At 38.3% G+C, this 19586-nt stretch overlaps 1 protein-coding gene across 1 annotated transcript in view; it reads right to left on the reverse strand.

Moving 5' to 3' along the window:
- The window catches only part of SPON1 (spondin 1), a 346568-nt gene that overhangs the window by 237906 nt on the left and 89076 nt on the right, over positions 1 to 19586 (reverse strand). The window contains exons 4-5 of the mRNA XM_005290831.5: positions 14494 to 14567; positions 12079 to 12201 (exon numbers count right to left, since the gene is read on the reverse strand). Coding sequence (XP_005290888.1) covers positions 12079 to 12201; positions 14494 to 14567 — 197 coding nt within the window. The remainder of the gene's footprint in view (positions 1 to 12078; positions 12202 to 14493; positions 14568 to 19586) is intronic.

Here is a 19586-nt window from a genome sequence, read left to right on the forward strand (position 1 = left end):
GTAGAGAAGATTCCACATCTGTTCCCATTAGGCACAAATTTGCTACCATAAAGAAGAATCTTTCAACTCAAGCAAGACCTCTATTGAGCAGACCGTGCAATCTGGACAGCAATTAATCCCCACCCTTTGATTCGTATGCGAGGGTAACATACTCTGTCATATCCAGATTTAGGGTGGGAGACTTCCTGCATTTAAAATCAGATTCATACAAAACAGCCACATAATCTCTGTGACATTTATTTGGTTTATGTTGAACTGAATGCCCAACTGGGCCATTACTGAACCTATAGTGTTATCCAACTGTGTTTCTGTCATGCATGAGAACTCAGAGCCCTCATCCTTAATCACACATGAATGGTGATGACATTATAGTCATTGACTTTGTATTCAACACTTTCAATATGAGCAAGGTCATTGACACCCTGCATTCCTGAGAAAATTATCTGACATGGCCAGTAAGGTTGATATAATACATTTCTCATTAGTGGCTGTGATAAATGAAGGGGGGTTAGCTCCCTTTTATGGACAACCAGCCAGCCAGTAGTTATAAAATCCCTCTTAATAGCTGTTCTCTAATTGCTCTACCTATAAAGGGTTAAAAAGTCTCACTGCTATGCACAGGTAAAAGGAAGTGAATGGGCACCTGGCCAAAAGAGCCAATGGGAAGGCTAGAACTTTTTAAACTTGAACAAAGACTCCCCTTTTATCTGTCTGTTGTTGTTCTCCCAGGGAGAGGCAGACAGGGCAACAGTTATGCTGTAAGAAGCTTTGGGCCAGGTATGAAAAATCCTTGATATCATACCTAGAAACTACTAATTTGAAACCCCAGATATGTAAGTAGATCAGGAAATGTCTAGGAAGACGCAATTAGGTTTATCTCTTTTTATTTCTTTATGGCTTGTGGACTCCTCTATGCTAACCCCAGGTGCTTTTGTTTTGCTTGTAACCTGTAAACTGGACCTCAAGAAAGCTATGCTTGGTGCTTAATCCTTGTACTTGCTCTTTTAAAATCTAGCAATAGCCTGAGTACCCAGATATATTTTCTTTCTCTTTTTTTATTAATAAAATTTACCTTTTTTAAGAACAGAATTGAATTTCTGTGTCTTAAGAGCTTTGTGCACATGTTGTTTAATTAGCTGGAGGCAACAGCTGATTTCCTTTTGTTTTCTTTCTCAGCTCTTCCTGGTCTGATACCAAGGATTTTTCATACCTGGCCCAAAGCTTCTTACTTTTTAACCCTTTACAGGTAGAGCAATTAGAGAACAGCTACTAAGAGGGATTTTATAGCTACTGGCTGGCTAGGTGTCCATAAAATGGAGCTACTGCTCCCTTCATTTATCACAGTGGCCCATGTCTTCCAAGGAGTCTCTTCCCTAAATGCCATGACCAGGTCCAAAAGACATTAAGCCCCCACAACTCAAGCCCACCCTAAGTCTACTGAGTCATAATATCACTCAAGCTTCTTACCTACTGAAAAGTTTCTATTGAAGGGAAGCAGCTGCCCCAGCTACATACCCAAATTAAGACCTTCAGAGCAGACTGAAAAACATTACCTGCCCTAAGCTTCTTGAAAACCCACAAAATTTTCCGTATTCTCCAATTCACCCTCATGGATCTCTCACACCCATGTGAATGGATACCTTATTTCACTCCCCCAAACTGCTCTTATCCTGTTAGTGATTCTCTAAAAAAAAACAAGGAAACTCATCTTCTCTGGAAGGAACCCCACATTCACAGAGGCCAGAGGTGAATAGACAAATTCCCCATTTCTCACTAGAGTGGCCTCAAAATTCTCAAGAAGGCCAGTGGAATATAGGCAATCACCTATTGATATACCTCACTTTTCATTTGTGTGTTCAGTTCCCCCATTTACAAGCTGAAATGCAGATTTTTGCCCAGACCAATGTGTCTTAGAAATGCACTGACAATTTGGTGCTTACCATGTACTTGCTAGGTGGAGCAGGTGAAATTATTATTCTTGAATGTTCTCCATTTTCCATGATATCTGGGCACTAACCAACAAACCACAAATGGTGCTAAATGTCTATAAGACACTGGACAGCTCTACGCACTAATCATTTTAGCCAGCAAAATGTAAGAAGAAATCTAATAGTTCCATTTCAATGAGCCAAATGTATAGATACAGCATTTGGGTTCCAGAAGTATTTTTATCAAGAGCTGTGATAGCTCGTGAAAATGTGTCTGGTAAGTGTACTTGCTATTTCTCTTGTCTTATATCTATCCAAGTTCACAAGTCTAACAAGACCTTAATTAAAATCTCTTAGTCTCTCTGATACTCAAGAAAGCAAAAGCACTTAAAAAGTGATCATTCTTCTAAAAAAAACCCCAAACCCCTTTTTCTAAATTTGCTCATAAAAGGGGAGATTTCCCCCTGACCAATATTGAAACCAGATAGAGATAATTTTATCATTCTTTAGCTCTGCTCTTCTTCTGCTTTGGAGTCAGCTGGTGCCATCAGAACAACACACTCAGAACAAGAGTATAATGCAGTGATTTCATCCCGAGCATTGTTGTGTGGATTCATCAGCTCTGTTGGTTCCTACACATAACAATACAATTTTAAATTTAATGGAACACAAGTTCTTCAGCTTCATGGTGTAACTTCAGCTAAATCATCCCTTATTGTGTACCTAACATAATGAAGTACTTGAGGACTTGGAAAATGGTGTTTGCTTGAGTTCAAGGCTTTGTCAAATAGCTTGCTGAAGCTTTTTTTTTTATCATAAAAACAATGCTTCTTTGGCATAAACAGTTCTTGGGTTAAATTAAAGCACATAAAATGGAGCTTTGTATGGAAATTCCTGTGTATCCAGGAAAGAATATACTACACGTTATAATAGTGTCTGGGACTTGGCTAGGTTTTATTTTATTTTTTTAAAGTCACAATTGTATAATGTTTCTCTGCAGTTCTTGTTTGCTAGTCGTAAAGAATATAATTGTAAAGAAAGGTCAATGTTAAAGACTTGGAACCTGTTAAGATAAGAGTTGGCAAATAAATTAGAGGGAAACATGAATGAGAAATAGAAGTGTTTGTATCTTGTTTATATATTAGCTATATTGCTGTTGTCAGGGCAAAGGGGAATTTTAGCTTTTTTCAGTTTTTAATTGTCATAGAAAACCAAAAAGAAACCCCCAAACACTCAATTTTCTAAATTTGCTCTTGATGAGTGAGATTTTTTTCCTACCAACACTGGAATCATACAGCATGAGAAACAGAATATTCTCCTTCTTTAGCTCCTACTGTAAATGAATAAATGGGAGTTAGTATTAATTTTAAAATAATATTCCCCTTGGGAGATCAATATGAGAAATCTTCTCCAATTAAAATGGTAGGTGATATGTAACATGATGGACAGCCATAATATATTTATAGAAACCACTGGCTTGGAAATATATTTATGAACATTTCTGTAGTGGTATGACAAATAGTCAGTGATTCAATACAGTCAATAGTGAACAGGATTTTATTTTAATTTAATAGTTGCATGGAGTCAACATTTTAAACAGCAATGTTGACAATTACTTTTCATTTTTAATACCTCTACGTGTGGACACATGAAAAATTTCTCTGATCTTCCAGAAATTTTAGCTTTAAATTTGTTAGTGACTCTTCTGCCTGGGTCCAAAACTGCTGCCACTGAGGTCCAATGTCAAAAGTCCCACTGATTCCAATGACTTGGTGCAAAGAGAATAGATTTGTTGTGCTTTCATAATGAGACTTTTCTAATGATATGTTAACGATGGGAGAGTCTATAGATGTAGAAACAAATAATAACTGTAGCTTTATTTATTTTGTTTTATAATCATTAAATATAACAACATTTAATCCTCTTATTATGTGATTCCTTCCCAATAATTAGTTTGATCCTCGCGTGGTTGCGTACACTCCTGACTGACATGGGATCAAATCCTGAACTTCTAAAATAGTAAATAACCATGTGTCTACATGGATCCACTGTTAGAATTAAAAGAAGAATAAAGGGACAATGGGAGTAATTATATGAAAGCGACCCTCTTTTACTAAATCATTATAAACCCTGATTTTTTTTATATTGCTGTGTGGGCTGGAGTAGCTCTCAAACTTTTTTACTGGTGACCCCTTTCACATAGCAAGCCTTTGAGTAGTAAGGCATTTGATACAGTCTCGCATGACATTCTTATCGATAAACTAGGCAAATACAATTTAGATGGGGCTACTATAAGGTGGGTGCATAACTGGCTGGATAACCGTACTCAGAGAGTTGTTATTAATGGTTCCCAATCCTGCTGGAAAGGCATAATGAGTGGGGTACCACAAGGGTCTGTTTTGGGACCGGCGCTGTTCAATATCTTCATCAACGACTTAGATATTGGCATAGAAAGTACACTTATTAAGTTTGCGGATGATACCAAACTGGGAGGGATTGCAACTGCTTTGGAGGACAGGGTCATAATTCAAAATGATCTGGACAAATTGGAGAAATGGGCTGAGGTAAACAGGATGAAGTTTAACAAAGACAAATGCAAAGTGCTCCACCTAGGAAGGAAAAATCAGTTTCACACATACAGAATGGGAAGAGACTGTCTAGGAAGGAGTACGGCAGAAAGGGATCTATGGCTCATAGTGGACCACAAGCTAAATATGAGTCAACAGTGTGATGCTGTTGCAAAAAAAGCAAACATGATTCTGGGATGTATTAACAGGTGTGTTGTGAGCAAGACACGAGAAGTCATTCTTCCGCTCTACTCTGCTCTGGTTAGGCCTCAGCTGGAGTATTGTGTCCAGTTCTGGGCACCGCATTTTAAAAAAGATGTGGAGAAATTGGAGAGGGTCCAGAGAAGAGCAACAAGAATGATTAAAGGTCTTGAGAACATGACCTATGAAGGAAGGCTGAAAGAATTGGGTTTGTTTAGTTTGGAAAAGAGAAGACTGAGAGGGGACATGATAGCAGTTTTCAGGTATTTAAAAGGGTGTCACAAGGAGGAGGGAGAAAACTTGTTCACCTTAGCCTCTAAGGATAGAACCAGAAGCAATGGGTTTAAACTGCAGCAAGGGAGGTCTAGGTTGGACATTAGGAAAAAGTTCCTAACTGTCAGGGTGGTTAAACACTGGAATAAACTGCGTAGGGAGGTTGTGGAATCTCCATCTCTGGAGATATTTAAGAGTAGGTTAGATAAATGTCTATCAGGGATGGTCTAGACAGTATTTGGTCCTGCCATGCGGGCAGGGGACTGGACTCGATGACCTCTCGAGGTCCCTTCCAGTCCTAGAATCTATGAATCTATGAATCTATGAGTGCGACCCCCCCTTATAAATTAAAAAAACTTTTAAATATATTTAACACCATTATAAATGTTGGAGGAAAAACGGGGTTTGGGGTGGAGGTTGACAGCTTGCGACCCCCCATGAGAACCCCTGCCCTAGCTGGAGACTTTCAGAAAGTTCTTTCATTTTAACTTGAAGTCCTGCCCTGCTGTGTTGAAAACCACTGTGCCACATCCATTGTAATAAAAAATAACCCTCCTTTTCTTCTCATAGAATATCGCTGAGCAGATAGCTCATATTTATTTGTTATTGAAACAATTAAACAAATATTATTTTCTATGTGAGTATTCAGCTGCTGAGCTACCCAGTTACTTGTAGTGGGTTGTACTGTAATAAGTCACATGATTGAAGGAGATTGCATTTCAGCTCAAAATTGGGTGTCAGTTAATTTTCATCTATGCATCATTGAAATTTGCTTTCCATGGACATATGTGCCAAAACATTAGATTGCACAAATATATGAGTAAAATGATGCACGAATATAGACAAAATTAATTAATTTTACAATTCTAACATATGTTTATAGATTTGATTTATTTATTTATTAGCATTCATCTAGGTCTACCCATAACATATGCTTATTGATTCATGAAGGATAGACTGAAGCATAGTCAGAACATTTTTAAGTGGTTAATGGAAGTTTTTCTGTCTGAGAATCAAGGAGGAAGAATAATACACTACAATCTCTCTATAGAAAGGAAGAAGAGAAGAAATAAGCAAAGATGCAGAGAAGCAAGTAAAAAATGGAATTAGGATATTGATATAATAGGTATCACAGAGATGTCATGGAATGATGATAATCAGTGGGACATGGTAATACCAGGGTACAAAATATATAGAAATGACAGAGTAGGTCACACAGGTGTGGGAGTGGCTCTATATGTGAAGAAAGTATAGAGTCAAATATAGTAAACATCTTAAATGGATCAAACAGTACCATAGAATCCCTACAGCTAGAAATTCCATGTTGAATAATAAGAGTACAGCAGTAGGAATATACCACCAAACACCTTATCAGGATGTTGATGGTGATTGTGAAATGCTCAAGGAGATTAGAGAGCTTCAAAAACAGAAAATCCAATAATAATGGGGGATTTCAATTATCCCCATATTGACTGGGAACATGTCACCTCAGGATGGGACTCAGAGATAAAATCTGTAGACACCATTAATGACTGCTTCTTGGAGAAGCTAGTTATGGAACCCACAAGGGAAGAGGCAATTCTTGATTTAGACTTAAGTGCTGCACAGGATCTGGTCCAAGAAGTGAATAGAGCTGAACCTTTCGGGGTAACAGCAACTATAATCTAATTAAATTTAACATCCTTTTGGTGGGGGTGGATACCAAAGAAACCCACCACAGTACGATTCATCTTCAAAAAGGGGGAAAACACAAAAATGAGTAGACCAGTTTCGCAGAAATTAAAAGGAAGTCACAAGAGTGAAATGCCTGCAAACAACACAGAAACATTTTAAAAACAACATAATAGAGGCTCAAACTAAACATATAGTTTGAGAATTACTGATATGGTTGAGAATTAATGATCCAGTGAATATAATATGCCTGGTCCCACATCAAAGGCTCAGAAGCAAAGGAAGCAGTCATGGGATCAGAAGGAAGATCCTCTTATGGATAAGTAACTGGCTAAAAGATAGGAAACAGGGTAGGGATAAATAGTCAATTTTAAACGTGAAGAGAGTTAAATAGTGGGGTTCCTCAAGGATCTGTACTAGGAGCAGTGCTGTTCAACATAGTCATAAATTATCTGGAAAAAGAGGTAAACAGTGAGGTGGCAAAGTTTGCAGACAATACAAAATTACTAAAGATAGTTAAGTCCAAAGCAGACCACAAAGAGTTGCAAAGGGATCTCAAAAAACTGGGTGACTGGGCAACAAAATGGCAGATGAAATTTAATGTTGATGATTGCAAAGTAATGCACATTGGAAAACATAATCCCAACTATACATACAAAATGATCTAATCTAAATTAGCTGTTACCACTCAACAAAGAGATTTTGGAATCATTGTGGATAATTCTCTGAAAACATGAACTCAATGTGCAGCAGCAGTCAAAAAACAGAATGCTCAGAACCGTTAGGAAAGGGATAGATAACAGGACAGAAAACATCTCAATGCCACTATATAAATCTCTGGTACACCCACACTTGAACACTGTCTGCAGTTCTGGTCACCTCATCTCAAAAACATATATTAGAATTGGAAAAAGTAAAGAAAAGGACAACAAAAATGATTAGAGGTAAGGAATAGCTTTCATACAAGGAGAGTTTAAAAAGACAGACTGTTCAGCTTGGAAAAGAGACAACGGGGAGAGGGAGAGGGGGATGGAAAGAGATACAATAGAGGTCTATAAACTAATGACTGGGATGGAGAAAGTGAATAAGGGAGTATTATTTACCCCCTTCAAGTAACACAAGGAACAGGGGTCACCCAATTAAATTAATAGGCAGCAGTCTTAAAATAAACATAAGGAAGTATTTCTTCACACAATCACAGTCAACATGTGGAACTCATTGCCAGGGTTGTGAAGACCAAAACTATAATGGGGTTCAAAAAAGAATTAGATAAGTTCATGGAGGATAGGTCCATCAATGGCTACACTGGTCTACAATTTTTGAGAAGTCATCTGCTTCAGAGATAAAATGTGCTATTTATTATGTATTTTGATGTGCTGAATTCAAATATGACAATTAAAACAACTGATTGGCTACTGTTTCTAAGATATTTAAGTTTTTACATTTTATGTCTATGTATATTGTGTAGATAGTAGAGTTTTAATCATAAGTTGTAAACCTAGGTCTTTTCATGTGTTTATGGTTGCTTTATATGATAATATTTCACCTGTCCTGTTTATGTAACACTTTAAAAATCAGCAAAAGGGTTATATAAATAAAATTTATCATGAAACAAAAGGCAACAAACTATTATGTACATAGTTTAGTCCTATTCAGTGTCTACTCGGCGCTTCTTGGCTTGTCTCTTGTATTCATTAAATGGAGCATCTCTTGTCACTGTCCAGCAATAGTCTGCAAGCATTGATGGGCTCCATTTGCCGTGATAGCGTTTCTCCATTGCTGCAATGTCCTGGTGAAATCGCTCGCCGTGCTCGTCGCTCACTGCTCCGCAGTTCGGTGGAAAAAAATCTAGATGAGAGTGCAAAAAATGTATCTTGAGTGTCATGTTGCAACCAAGGCTTTTGTATGCCTTGAGGAGGTTTTCCACCAACAACCTGTAGTTGTCTGCCTTGTTGTTTCCGAGAAAATTTATTGCCACTAACTGGAAGGCTTTCCATGCCGTCTTTTCCTTGCCATGCAGTGCATGGTCAAATGCATCATCTCGAAGAAGTTCACGAATCTGAGGACCAACAAAGACATATTCCTTTATCTTAGCTTCACTTAACCTTGGAAATTTTCCACTGAGGTACTTGAAAGCTGCTTGTGTTTTGTCAATGGCCTTGAAAAAGTTCTTCATCAGACCCAGCTTGATGTGTAAGGGTGGTAACAAAATCTTCCTTGATTCAACAAGTGGTGGATGCTGAACACTTTTCCTCCCAGGCTCCAATGACTGTCGGAGTGGCCAATCTTTCTTGATGTAGTGGGAATCTCTTGCACGACTATCTCATTCGCAGAGAAAACAGCAGTCCTTTGTGTATCCAGTCTGCAGACCAAGCAAGAGAGCAACGACCTTCAAATCACCACAAAGCTGCCACTGATGTTGGTCATAGTTTATGCACCTCAAAAGTTGTTTCACGTTGTCATAGGTTTCCTTCATATGGACTGCATGACCAACTGGAATTGATGGCAAAACATTGCCATTATGCAGTAAAACAGCTTTAAGACTCGTCTTCGATGAATCAATGAACAGTCTCCACTCATCTGGATCGTGAACGATGTTGAGGGCTGCCATCACACCATCGATGTTGTTGCAGGCTACAAGCTCACCTTCCATGAAGAAGAATGGGACAAGATCCTTTTGACGGTCACGGAACATGGGAACCCTAACATCACCTGCCAGGAGATTCCACTGCTGTAGTCTGGAGCCCAACAGCTCTGCCTTACTCTTGGGTAGTTCCAAATCCCTGGCAAGGTCATTCAGTTCACCTTGTGTTATGAGGTGTGGTTCAGAGGAGGAGGATGGGAGAAAATGTGGATCCTGTGACATTGATGGTTCAGGACCAGAAGTTTCATCCTCTTCCTCTTCCTCGTCTGACTCAAGTGAGAATTATTCTGGTGCATCAGGAACCGGCAGTCCTTCTCCGTGGGGTACTGGGCGTATAGCTGATGGAATGTTTGGATAATGCACAGTCCACTTTTTCTTCTTTGACACACCTTTCCCAATGGGAGGCACCATGCAGAAGTAACAATTGCTGGTATGATCTGTTGGCTCTCTCCAAATCATTGGCACTGCAAAAGGCATAGATTTCCTTTTCCTGTTCAACCACTGGTGAAGATTTCTTGCACAAGTGTTGCAGCATATGTGTGGGGCCCACCTCTTGTCCTGATCTCCAATTTTGCAGCCAAAATAAAGGTGATAGGCTTTCTTAACCATAGTGGTTATACTGCGCTTTTGTGATGCAAAAGTCACTTCACCACAAACATAGCAGAAGTTATCTGCACTGTTCACACAAGTACGAGGCATCTCTGCTCACTTTGGCTAAACAGAAATGTGTCCCTTTGCAAAATCAAACACTGACAAATAAGAGAGCACGACACTGTATGATTTCTAGAGCTGATATAGGGCAATTTGTTCAGCAGAGTGATGTAAGCTTCGTTATGATTGAGTCATCCATGACTTCTAGGAATAACATGATGCAATTCATATCATGTATGAGGGAATACCAGCTTCAGATTGCATCATTCATTGTTGTGCCTAAAAAGCAAGTACTGTCCAAACCCAGTCATAGATTTATTCATAGATCCAGTCAAAGATGTATTTTAGTCATTTCTGGTTTAAATTGAGATCCCTTCCCTTTATAACTCACTTATCCTCCGCCATTCCCAAGTCAAGGGTCGTATATACTGACCCAATAGCATATCTTGAAAACTAGAGCCAATCAACAATTTTAAGCATCATTTTCGTTCTCAGTGACCCAGAATTAGTAAAGTTTGACTACATTTATTTCAGAAGCATTTTGGCTGTAGAGCAGTGCTATTAGTCAAGATGGTCAGGGATGCAACCCCATGCGTTGGGTGTCTCTAAACTTCCGACTGCCAGAAGCTGGGACTGGACAATGGGGGATGGATCACTCACTAATTGCCCTTCTCGGTTTTTTCCCTCTGAAGCATCTGGCATCGGCCACTGCCGGAAAACAGGATACCGGGCTAGATGGACCATTGATCTGACTCTCTATGGCCAGTCTAATGTTCTAATAAGCAGGAAAACATAATCAATTATAAGATACGTTCCACCGAAATGAAAAGAAATAACTTGACTCATCTATTCAAAATGTTTCTGTCATACCAGCCAAATCTATGCACACAATGAATTTGAATGGGTACCATTTAGCAGGTACACAAATCATTTAATATCTCAAAAGAGTATCACTGTGAATACTGGGACTATGGCTTGTTTTATCTTCCATGTGTTTGTTTTGTTGCCCAACCAGCAAGTCAAACAAGTTTTAGTACATCATTGCAGACTTGTACTAACCCGCATGATGCTGTATCTGAACTATTCTATGTTCAACTTAATAAAGCAAAACTTGAGACAGAATCAGTGTAATCAGTATCAAGGAACAATTCATACGCAGACAAATCTTTGACTGCAAAATGAAAATTCACCACATTGGGTGACAGTGATATGAAAAAGAAAAGCTACACACAAAAGCTTTAATAAAGATCATGCAGTAGATAACATATTATCAAAGCTTAAAGACCAAATAAATATATGACTTTCATCCCTAAGCCTCTTACCTGCCTTTATTGTCTATGACAATGAAGACCATATTTAAAGAACAAATATAAGATAGAAAAGACAAAGAAGGGAACTCAAGAAGAACAATAAAAACAAACAAAAATCCCCATTTTCTATGTATATTTTTGTAGATTTAATCTTCTACAGCTATTTGCGTTTTATTAACATAAAACCACTGATTCTGTAGATTAGAAACTTTGCAATACTTGATTTAAGTTAGGAAAAAAAGTTTGCATTTTAAGATTTGTACATTTATCCAGCTAGCATGGTGAACGAAAGAGGAATGCATAAATGATGCTTTACACATGCAGCCAACCTCACTAACAGCCTGATTCGGTGCCCACTGAAGTCAATGGGAGTCTTTCCATATGGTCATGGGATCGGGCATATGCGCTGCTGCAAACTCAAGATTTTATATTGAATCTTGTGATATTTCCTGTGTTTCTAAAAAAACCTCAGCATTAAGATTTATGTAATTATATGAGATTCTTTAAAAAAAGAGAGAATAAGTTTCTAACCCTCATGGTTGCAAAGAGAAGCTTGAAAATGTGACCCTACAACACCACATTTCAAATATCAAATACCAGAATGTAAATCAACCCCATTTTTATTTTTAAAATCTCATGATTTTCAAACCAACCTCTTGATTTTTGGGGGCCTGACTCAAGATTTTCGAACACAGTATTGGCAGTACTACATATATTCATCATAATATAGACTGTCCTTCTGTAGGTTTGTTTTATCACCTCTCACCAAGAATCCCCATGCTCCTTATTTTAACCTTGAGGTTCTACTGTAATAATAAAATAATAATACTCACGTGGATAATCTTTTGGATGCGTCTTCTCTGACCAGTTTCCATAAAAAGTTAGCCTGTATTTAGCAGTTCCACAGGCACAACAGTCTAAGATTGGTTTATCAGTCACCCCCTCAAAGGTTGAGTCTAAAAAAGCAGCAGTGGAAGCAGTTATTGAAAATGTTCAGTTGCAATTCAACAGATGACAGCAAAACTCCAATTATAAATATGAGTATCTCAGCATAACTCACAGTATTTTATTATTTTGACTTACAATTAGCTATGGGCCAAAACTGAAACCTTGATATTTCAAAGTGGGGTTAATGATTTGGCTTCATATCCCTGGATCTGAATCTGCCACTATGGTTTTGGTTCCACTTCAGGTCCAAAACTGGACAGGTTTTCTGTTTTCTGCTTTTTATTTCGATTTGGATCAAAATTTTATAAGAATAGCTGCTCTCTGATTTAGCCTTAATACTGAACCTCAGGCCCAAATCTAAATATAATCCAGATCTGAAGCCAAACACCATGTCATCAGCTTAACTCTAGTTAAAATACAACTCTCTTTTCTTTAGTGAATTAATATGAAGCCAACAGTAACAAATGGTCCTATCTGTCAGCCTTTAAAAGAGATTAAGGAGGCTCAGACTGTATTTGTCCCTTGCATGAGTGAACACGGGAAGGGAGAGTACAGGATGCCTTGTACAGGAAGCGGAGTATAAAAGCAGACCTTTCAATCTCTCTGAAAGTATGGCCAGTGACCACATACCCAATATGCCTTTTCCTATCTAAGGCTATAACTAGATTAGGAAGATAGGTTGTGTTTAAAAGTGTGTTAGCTGAAATGTTTTAACTAACACATTTTGAACACCTGTGTAGATAAGTTTTAACACTTTTAAAAATATGTTAGCTGGTCATGATCAACCCTAGATTCCTATCCAAATGGTTGACCATGACCAGCTAACATGTTTTAAATATGACTTGTCTTGTCTACACTAGTGTTTAAAAACATGTTAGTTAAAATGTTTAGCTAATACATTTTAAACACAACCTATTTTCCCAGTATACACATGATGCAAATTTACTTCCTATTCCCAATTTCATATCCTTGCTTTTCTACTGTCCTCTCTCTTCTCAGGAATACGAACAGCTGTCTCAGTTTCATTTATTTTGCTTACTTGCAGTGATCTTATTCAACATACTCACCACTCTTAATGTTAAGGGTTATTTTTAATGAGTGTAATGTGCATTCTTGAATGTATGAAACAGAACAACATAATGGCATGTGGGAATCTTGGCTAGCATCAAGGATGCCACATTTATTAAATTCAGTTAAGCATCTTAGCACACATTCAGTTTCTTAAAAATGAAGGACATTATAGTCAGGGCCAGATTAAACTAATCCAGGGCCCTAACTTCAAGCCCCCAAATCAAATGGTCATCTCCTTAGTTTCTCCTAAACTAGACACAGCCAAAGTGGTTTCCAAACTGGTGGGGAGAAGGGGATAGAGGTGGTATCATCTTACAACAATCATCTCTGCATTTCTGCACAAAGAAATTATCATTCCTTTCCAGGAGGTCTGAGTAATGAGCCCCCTCTTCGAGTTTGAATCGCCTCAAATTAAACTTCTGTTTAAAAGCAGCTTGACAGAACGTCTCTCATAACATTTAAAATTGAATCCTACATCCTGCTACTTGCCAAGCAAACTGAATTTAGGAGCTACTTGCCTGATTTCTTTCCCCTAGTTCTACGTACTTATTAAGCACTGATCCTGGGATTTTCAAAAGCACCTGATGGATTTAGGCACACAAATCCCCTTGACTTTCAAGTTTCTTTGCTGCTTTTGAAAATCTTCCCCCAAGAGAGTCTGCACAATCATGAAGACAGTCCTTGCCTTGAGGAGTTAACATCAAGACAAACATAAAACAAGACAATAAGATAACTAAAGGAATGGAGTTATCTAAGACATTGTCTCTTTATAAATCAGACCACCCTAAAGAGGAACAATCACTTCATGTAGAAACATAGAGATAATCATTGTAAGACAATTCCACCTCTATCTCCACCTCTCTATCATCTTGGAAACACCTGCACTATGCAGAGTTCAGGGAATGATAAGGAGGGCTTGGCCCTTATTTATAAACACAGAGACTTGCATAAATGAGTGTAATTTAATGTGAGGTGTGGAAGTCATTGCCTGGTGATTGGAAGGGTGTGCCCTACCTATAGGTCCATATTGAAGAAGTGCAAGGGTGGGAGATGGTGAGAAAACCTCATCAGACAGCAGATACCAAATCTATACCAGGACAGAGTTGTGCAGAACATCAAAGTTGAGGCATAGCAATTTAAACTTGACACAGTGGGCAAGAAGCAGCCGATGGAATATATCAAAGAGAGCCAAGGCAGGACCTGTTCTTACCTTGTTCTTACCATCTTACCTTGTTCACATAGTTTCTTGGTAAGAGAGCCCTCATCTTGAAAATAAATAATTCGCTTCTGCACAATACTGGCCCTGTTGAAGAGAGAAATACAGCTACAATGAAACATATTTGTTCCTTAAAAGGAAGAAGAGAAAGAACGTTGAAGCAGTGAATGGGCAGTATAGGACATTCTTAGAATGTTTTGTAAAAACTACTATATTACAAGGTATCCCTCTCTAAAAGTCTGTCTACAGTCAGGTATACCTCAAAGTCTGCATACAGTCAGGTAGCCAACTCTTTTTTTTCCCCATGAAAACCGCATTTTAAGAACTGTATTATATTAAAATTGTTTCCTCTGTGGTGAGTAATATTTGCTATCTAAACTAGTCCTGCCCCCACATATATACACACCTACAGTGCTATAGACAGAGATACAGATGGAGAGATGTATATTTTTATTTCAAGTTGCATTTGATTATAATTACATACAACAGAAACTTGAAATAATTTTGATGCCTTAAGAAAGGTGATCAGTCATATTGTATGAAGTCTGCTCTTTTGAAGTGTATGATATTCAACTGTCACAAATTCAGAAAAATAACACCTCTAAAAACAAGCAGCTGTTTATAAGAAATCACTTGGTGTTCTGAGGAGATAAATGTTTTCTGATACACTGCAGCAATTTAATGCAGATATAATGTGCTATTATCACACAGAACTAACATAATGCTAAATTCCTCCAAAGGGCAACTCAACCTTAAAAAAAAAAACAATTTTAAAACTCATAAAACACGAAATATTTCATTAATTCTCATAGTCAAAACAAAATGTGGGTTTGCAAGCCCCAATTTGTCTTGGGATTTTGAGTCTGAATGAGATAGAGAGAAACTACTCGAAGAAAGACCATAATTCTATCTTTTATTGTGCTGCTACTATATAGTTGTACCATAGGTCCCTCCCTTGGGGTCTGATCTGAAACACCTCATTTTTAATTTGATCTTTTAAAATGTTCATTCGTATGTACAACTTTTGGTTTTAAAAAACCCTAAACATTCTACTTCTAAGGACTCCAAGGAGTCAGCACCAGCTCTTTGTCTTTTGTGAGTTTGCTGCATTAGCAGGGCTCACGTGGTCAGAGGGCAAAGCTTGCCCAGACCCTCACAGCTCCGGCCACTGGGGAGCTATGTATGTTTTTAGATGACAGCATACACGTTTAGAGGGTTTTCTCTCATTTATTTTCTTTCTATTCATGCTGTTTTATCTTGACTTCCTCCTCTGTTACATAAATCTTCAAATAAATATACAATAAATCCGGCAGAAGGTGCAAATATTTTAAGCATTATTAGTAATAATTTTTATTTCCTGATCATTCTAAATCCTATTGTTGAGCAGCTCTGAACAAGTATATTGAAATATGGGCTACTCTCGCTCTTCAAAAACAGAATGCTAAACAGTTGCCATCTGACTGTGACATGTTGCTAAAGTGCTCTGTACAAGTTATAATTGGATTTCTTTTCTTTTTAGCCCACATAATTATGTGAATTTAAATTCACACAAGCCCTGTGTCCTTTCCAAAGTAAAAACTTACAGGCTGTAGTCAAATTAAAGGAAATGTGAGAAACCATTCCTCAGTTTGGGATTACTTTGTATTTCCTTTGTTTACCCATAAGAGAACATCACCCACTTCCAGATTTATTATTACCAGCATGTTGGTATAATTTATTTAACACTTCCGCTCTTACCAAAGTAAAATGCAAAGAAAAATGGTTAACAAGAATTAATTTTCATGTCAAATGAAGGCCATATTAGTTAAAACTGCATGGGCCTGAGTCTACTCTCACCTCAATTTTACATTTACTCCACTGACTTCCACGGATTTATTCTTGATTTACCAAATGAGAGGTGAATCTGGCTGCATATGGTTAAAGCTCCTGTTAATGTAAGAGATGTGAACTTGTGCTGACTAACATCCTGTTCCAGACACATCACTAGACTAAAATGTAATTGATTGTGCTTCCCTTGCCAGAATGCAAGAGGTGAAACTGGTGGAGAGTGGCAATATATAAAGGAAACACTTCATTTCACACTAAAAATGCCCAAGAGAATGGCTGATGTTCATAGACCAGGAGAGGCTTCAGAAAGCTAGAGCTTGCCTTAAATGTTAACAGGGTTGGCAACATGTACAAGCACCAGTGGGAAGAGACAATCCAGGAAAACCAACCAAGAAAGGTAAAAAAAAAGCAGTGTGAAGCAAGGACCGGCACAAGATCCCCCCGGCATAGAATCAGAGGATGCATGTCCAGCATTTAGGAGAGCAGTTTGTGGACATCACCTATAGGAAGGGAGACTATCCACAAGAGGGGTAGATATAAGTAGAGAGTAAATAATAAGAAATGGTTTCAGGTTAGATAAACCTAGAACATATCAATGGCAGGACTGTCTTGGGCTGAATCAGATGGAGTTAGCAGGCACTGACCAAATATGTCCATGGCAGAGAACAAAAATTTGCTGCAACATCACACTATGGTGACAGTAGTTCCACCGATCAAGAAAAAAACAAAGGAAAAAACATCTTTCTAGTAATAGCAAATGCCCAGCAGACAATGGCATGCTTAAGAAAAGGGTAGATTATCACCCTTGCTTGAATTTCTCCTAAATTACCAAAAGGACTGTTTGGAGCAAGATGCTACAATGCAGAAGAGGCGCTCTTCTCTCCGAGAGAGACTCAGTGAAACATTAAATGTCTTTAAAGAACCATCCATCAATAGAATAAAACTAGCTAATAGCCACTTAGGATGATTAGTAAAATTCAGAATAACCATCCTCTAAGCTGCAATGCATGGGCATAATTAGGGCCTCATGTGTTTACAAGATATTTTTATTCCTTGTACACGGTAGAGTGGCAAAGAACATGTTAACTTTTCAAAGTTGTGTGTGTGTGTGCGTGCGCGCCTGCAGCAGAGGCAAATACTTAAGAATATTACATTTTGGAAAAGCTATCAGATTGTTTTTTCTTTTCTTTTTGAACACTCTTAAAGTTTAATTTTTTTGTTTTGCCTCTGAGTTGGCTCTGATGAGCATGAAATACCAGAGAAACAGTTCACTTCCTTTTCCTCACAGCTTTGTGAGTCATTATGTCTTCAGCTGTGTTTAAAATTATATACGGAGCTGATCATCTTCTCATTGAAGTCAATGGGAGTTTTGCCATTGTCATCAACTGGAACAGGATCTGCAGATTAGACAGAGTGGTGCATGCATACCGTAGATATACATACATTGATATGAATCCACAAAAACAAGAGAGGCTATTTTATTCAGTGAATTTAATAATGGTTTTATTTGCTGTCTGGCTTAATAATCAGCATTCTAGGTTACAAACTGATTTGCTAATCAAATAGGAGCTGGTCCTTGTGTTTGTCTGCTTCAAAGTGTTTGAAATTATGCTGACTCATCTCTAAGACCTCTGCCTCTGACTAAAGAAAGGTTTTTGCTCGGGGTTTTGATGCTGCTGTATCAGGGGAGCTGTAAGCCCAAAATTCAAAGGCTAGGTTTCTCAGAGAAGTAAGAGTGAGATACACAGGCACTTAAGCACCTATGTGGGATATCTGCACTCTGAGCCCAAGCACATAAGAATAAGAGGGCATGGTACACCTTATTCACCCCTTTTCTGCCCCAGAATAGGTGGGTGGGGAGAGCTGAATACTGAGCAGAGCCTTCACTCTGCCCCTCCAATGTGCCAGCTAGCAAAGCTGACCCAGCTATGGGGGTTATTGTAATTTGGAACAGAAACAGATTACTCTGCCCCTGAACTGAGGAGGAAGCAGCAATGGAATTTGCTTCAGAAAGTTGTCCGAGTTGCATTCACTTCCAGGACTACCCCGGATTGATGTAAAAGCTTTTGCACTAATTTTAAATGCATAATCTAGCCCAGTGGCTCTCAACCTTTCCAGACTATTGTATCCCTTTCAGGAGTCTGATTTGTCTTGTTTACCCCCAAGTTTCACCTCACTTGGGAACGACTTGCTTACGAAATTGAACATAAAAACAGAAAAGTGTCACAGCACGCTACTACTGAAAAATTGCTTATTTTCTCATTTTTACCATGTAATTATAAAATAAATCAATTGCAATATAAATATTGTACTGACATTTCAGTGTATAGTATACAGAGCAGTATAAACAAGTCATTGTCTGTATGAAATTTTGGTTTGTATGACTTCCCTAGTGCTTTTTATGTAGCCTGTTATAAAACTAGGCAAACATCTAGATGACTTGATGTACCCCCTGGAAGACCTCTGCATATCCCCCGGGGGTACACATATCCCTGGTTGAGAACCACTGGTCTAACCCACCAATGAAAACTAGTAAAGATCAGGTAGATAGTGCTGAAGTTTCTGGGTTAGGAAATATTGCCCAGGGATGCATATTTACTTAAAAACAACTATGTCATACTCAGTATTCTGTCCAGCTGTATGCCACACTTGCAGCATGTAGGGGCTGGAACCTGCACCAAAAGAATACCCCTGGCATAAGAAATTTCCTAACCAGCACAGAGTTGCTGCAATGGCTGTATGCTGTCCTTCCTCACAGCACCCAGTGCAGAGGCATGCTGGGGACGACAGACAGCGTGTGGCTTGAATGCTTTTGTTATTATCAGCTAATGTAAAAAGCCCTCACATGCTATTACAAGCTTATACAACTCAGAGCAACCCTGAAGATGCTCTAAATTGCAAAAGGAGTGTTAATATGGCAGGTACAACTGTTTCCACTAGAGATGTTTTAAGAGAAAACTCTAAAAGATCATCTTGTTCTTTTTGTCACACCACACCCCAACTGATTTATGCTTTTGTTCCTAAATCACTAGTCGCTTCTGGAAACTTAGGCCAAAGCCCTCAATTCAATAAACAGCTTGACATTTTAATAAAACATACGGAATACATTTTCGAAGCATTACTCAGTGTCATGGACAAAAATGACATTTAACCAAAATAAAACTATTTTGCATAATTCCCTATTCATTACCTGAACCATACTCAAGAGCTATACATTTCCTTCTCTGAGTAACATATCAATTTGCCTCCTGATTCCTGGTAGGTGGAAATGAGGACAAT

This window comes from Chrysemys picta, chromosome 4 (assembly GCF_011386835.1).
Source record: "Chrysemys picta bellii isolate R12L10 chromosome 4, ASM1138683v2, whole genome shotgun sequence".
NCBI classification, from domain to species: Eukaryota; Metazoa; Chordata; order Testudines; family Emydidae; genus Chrysemys; species Chrysemys picta.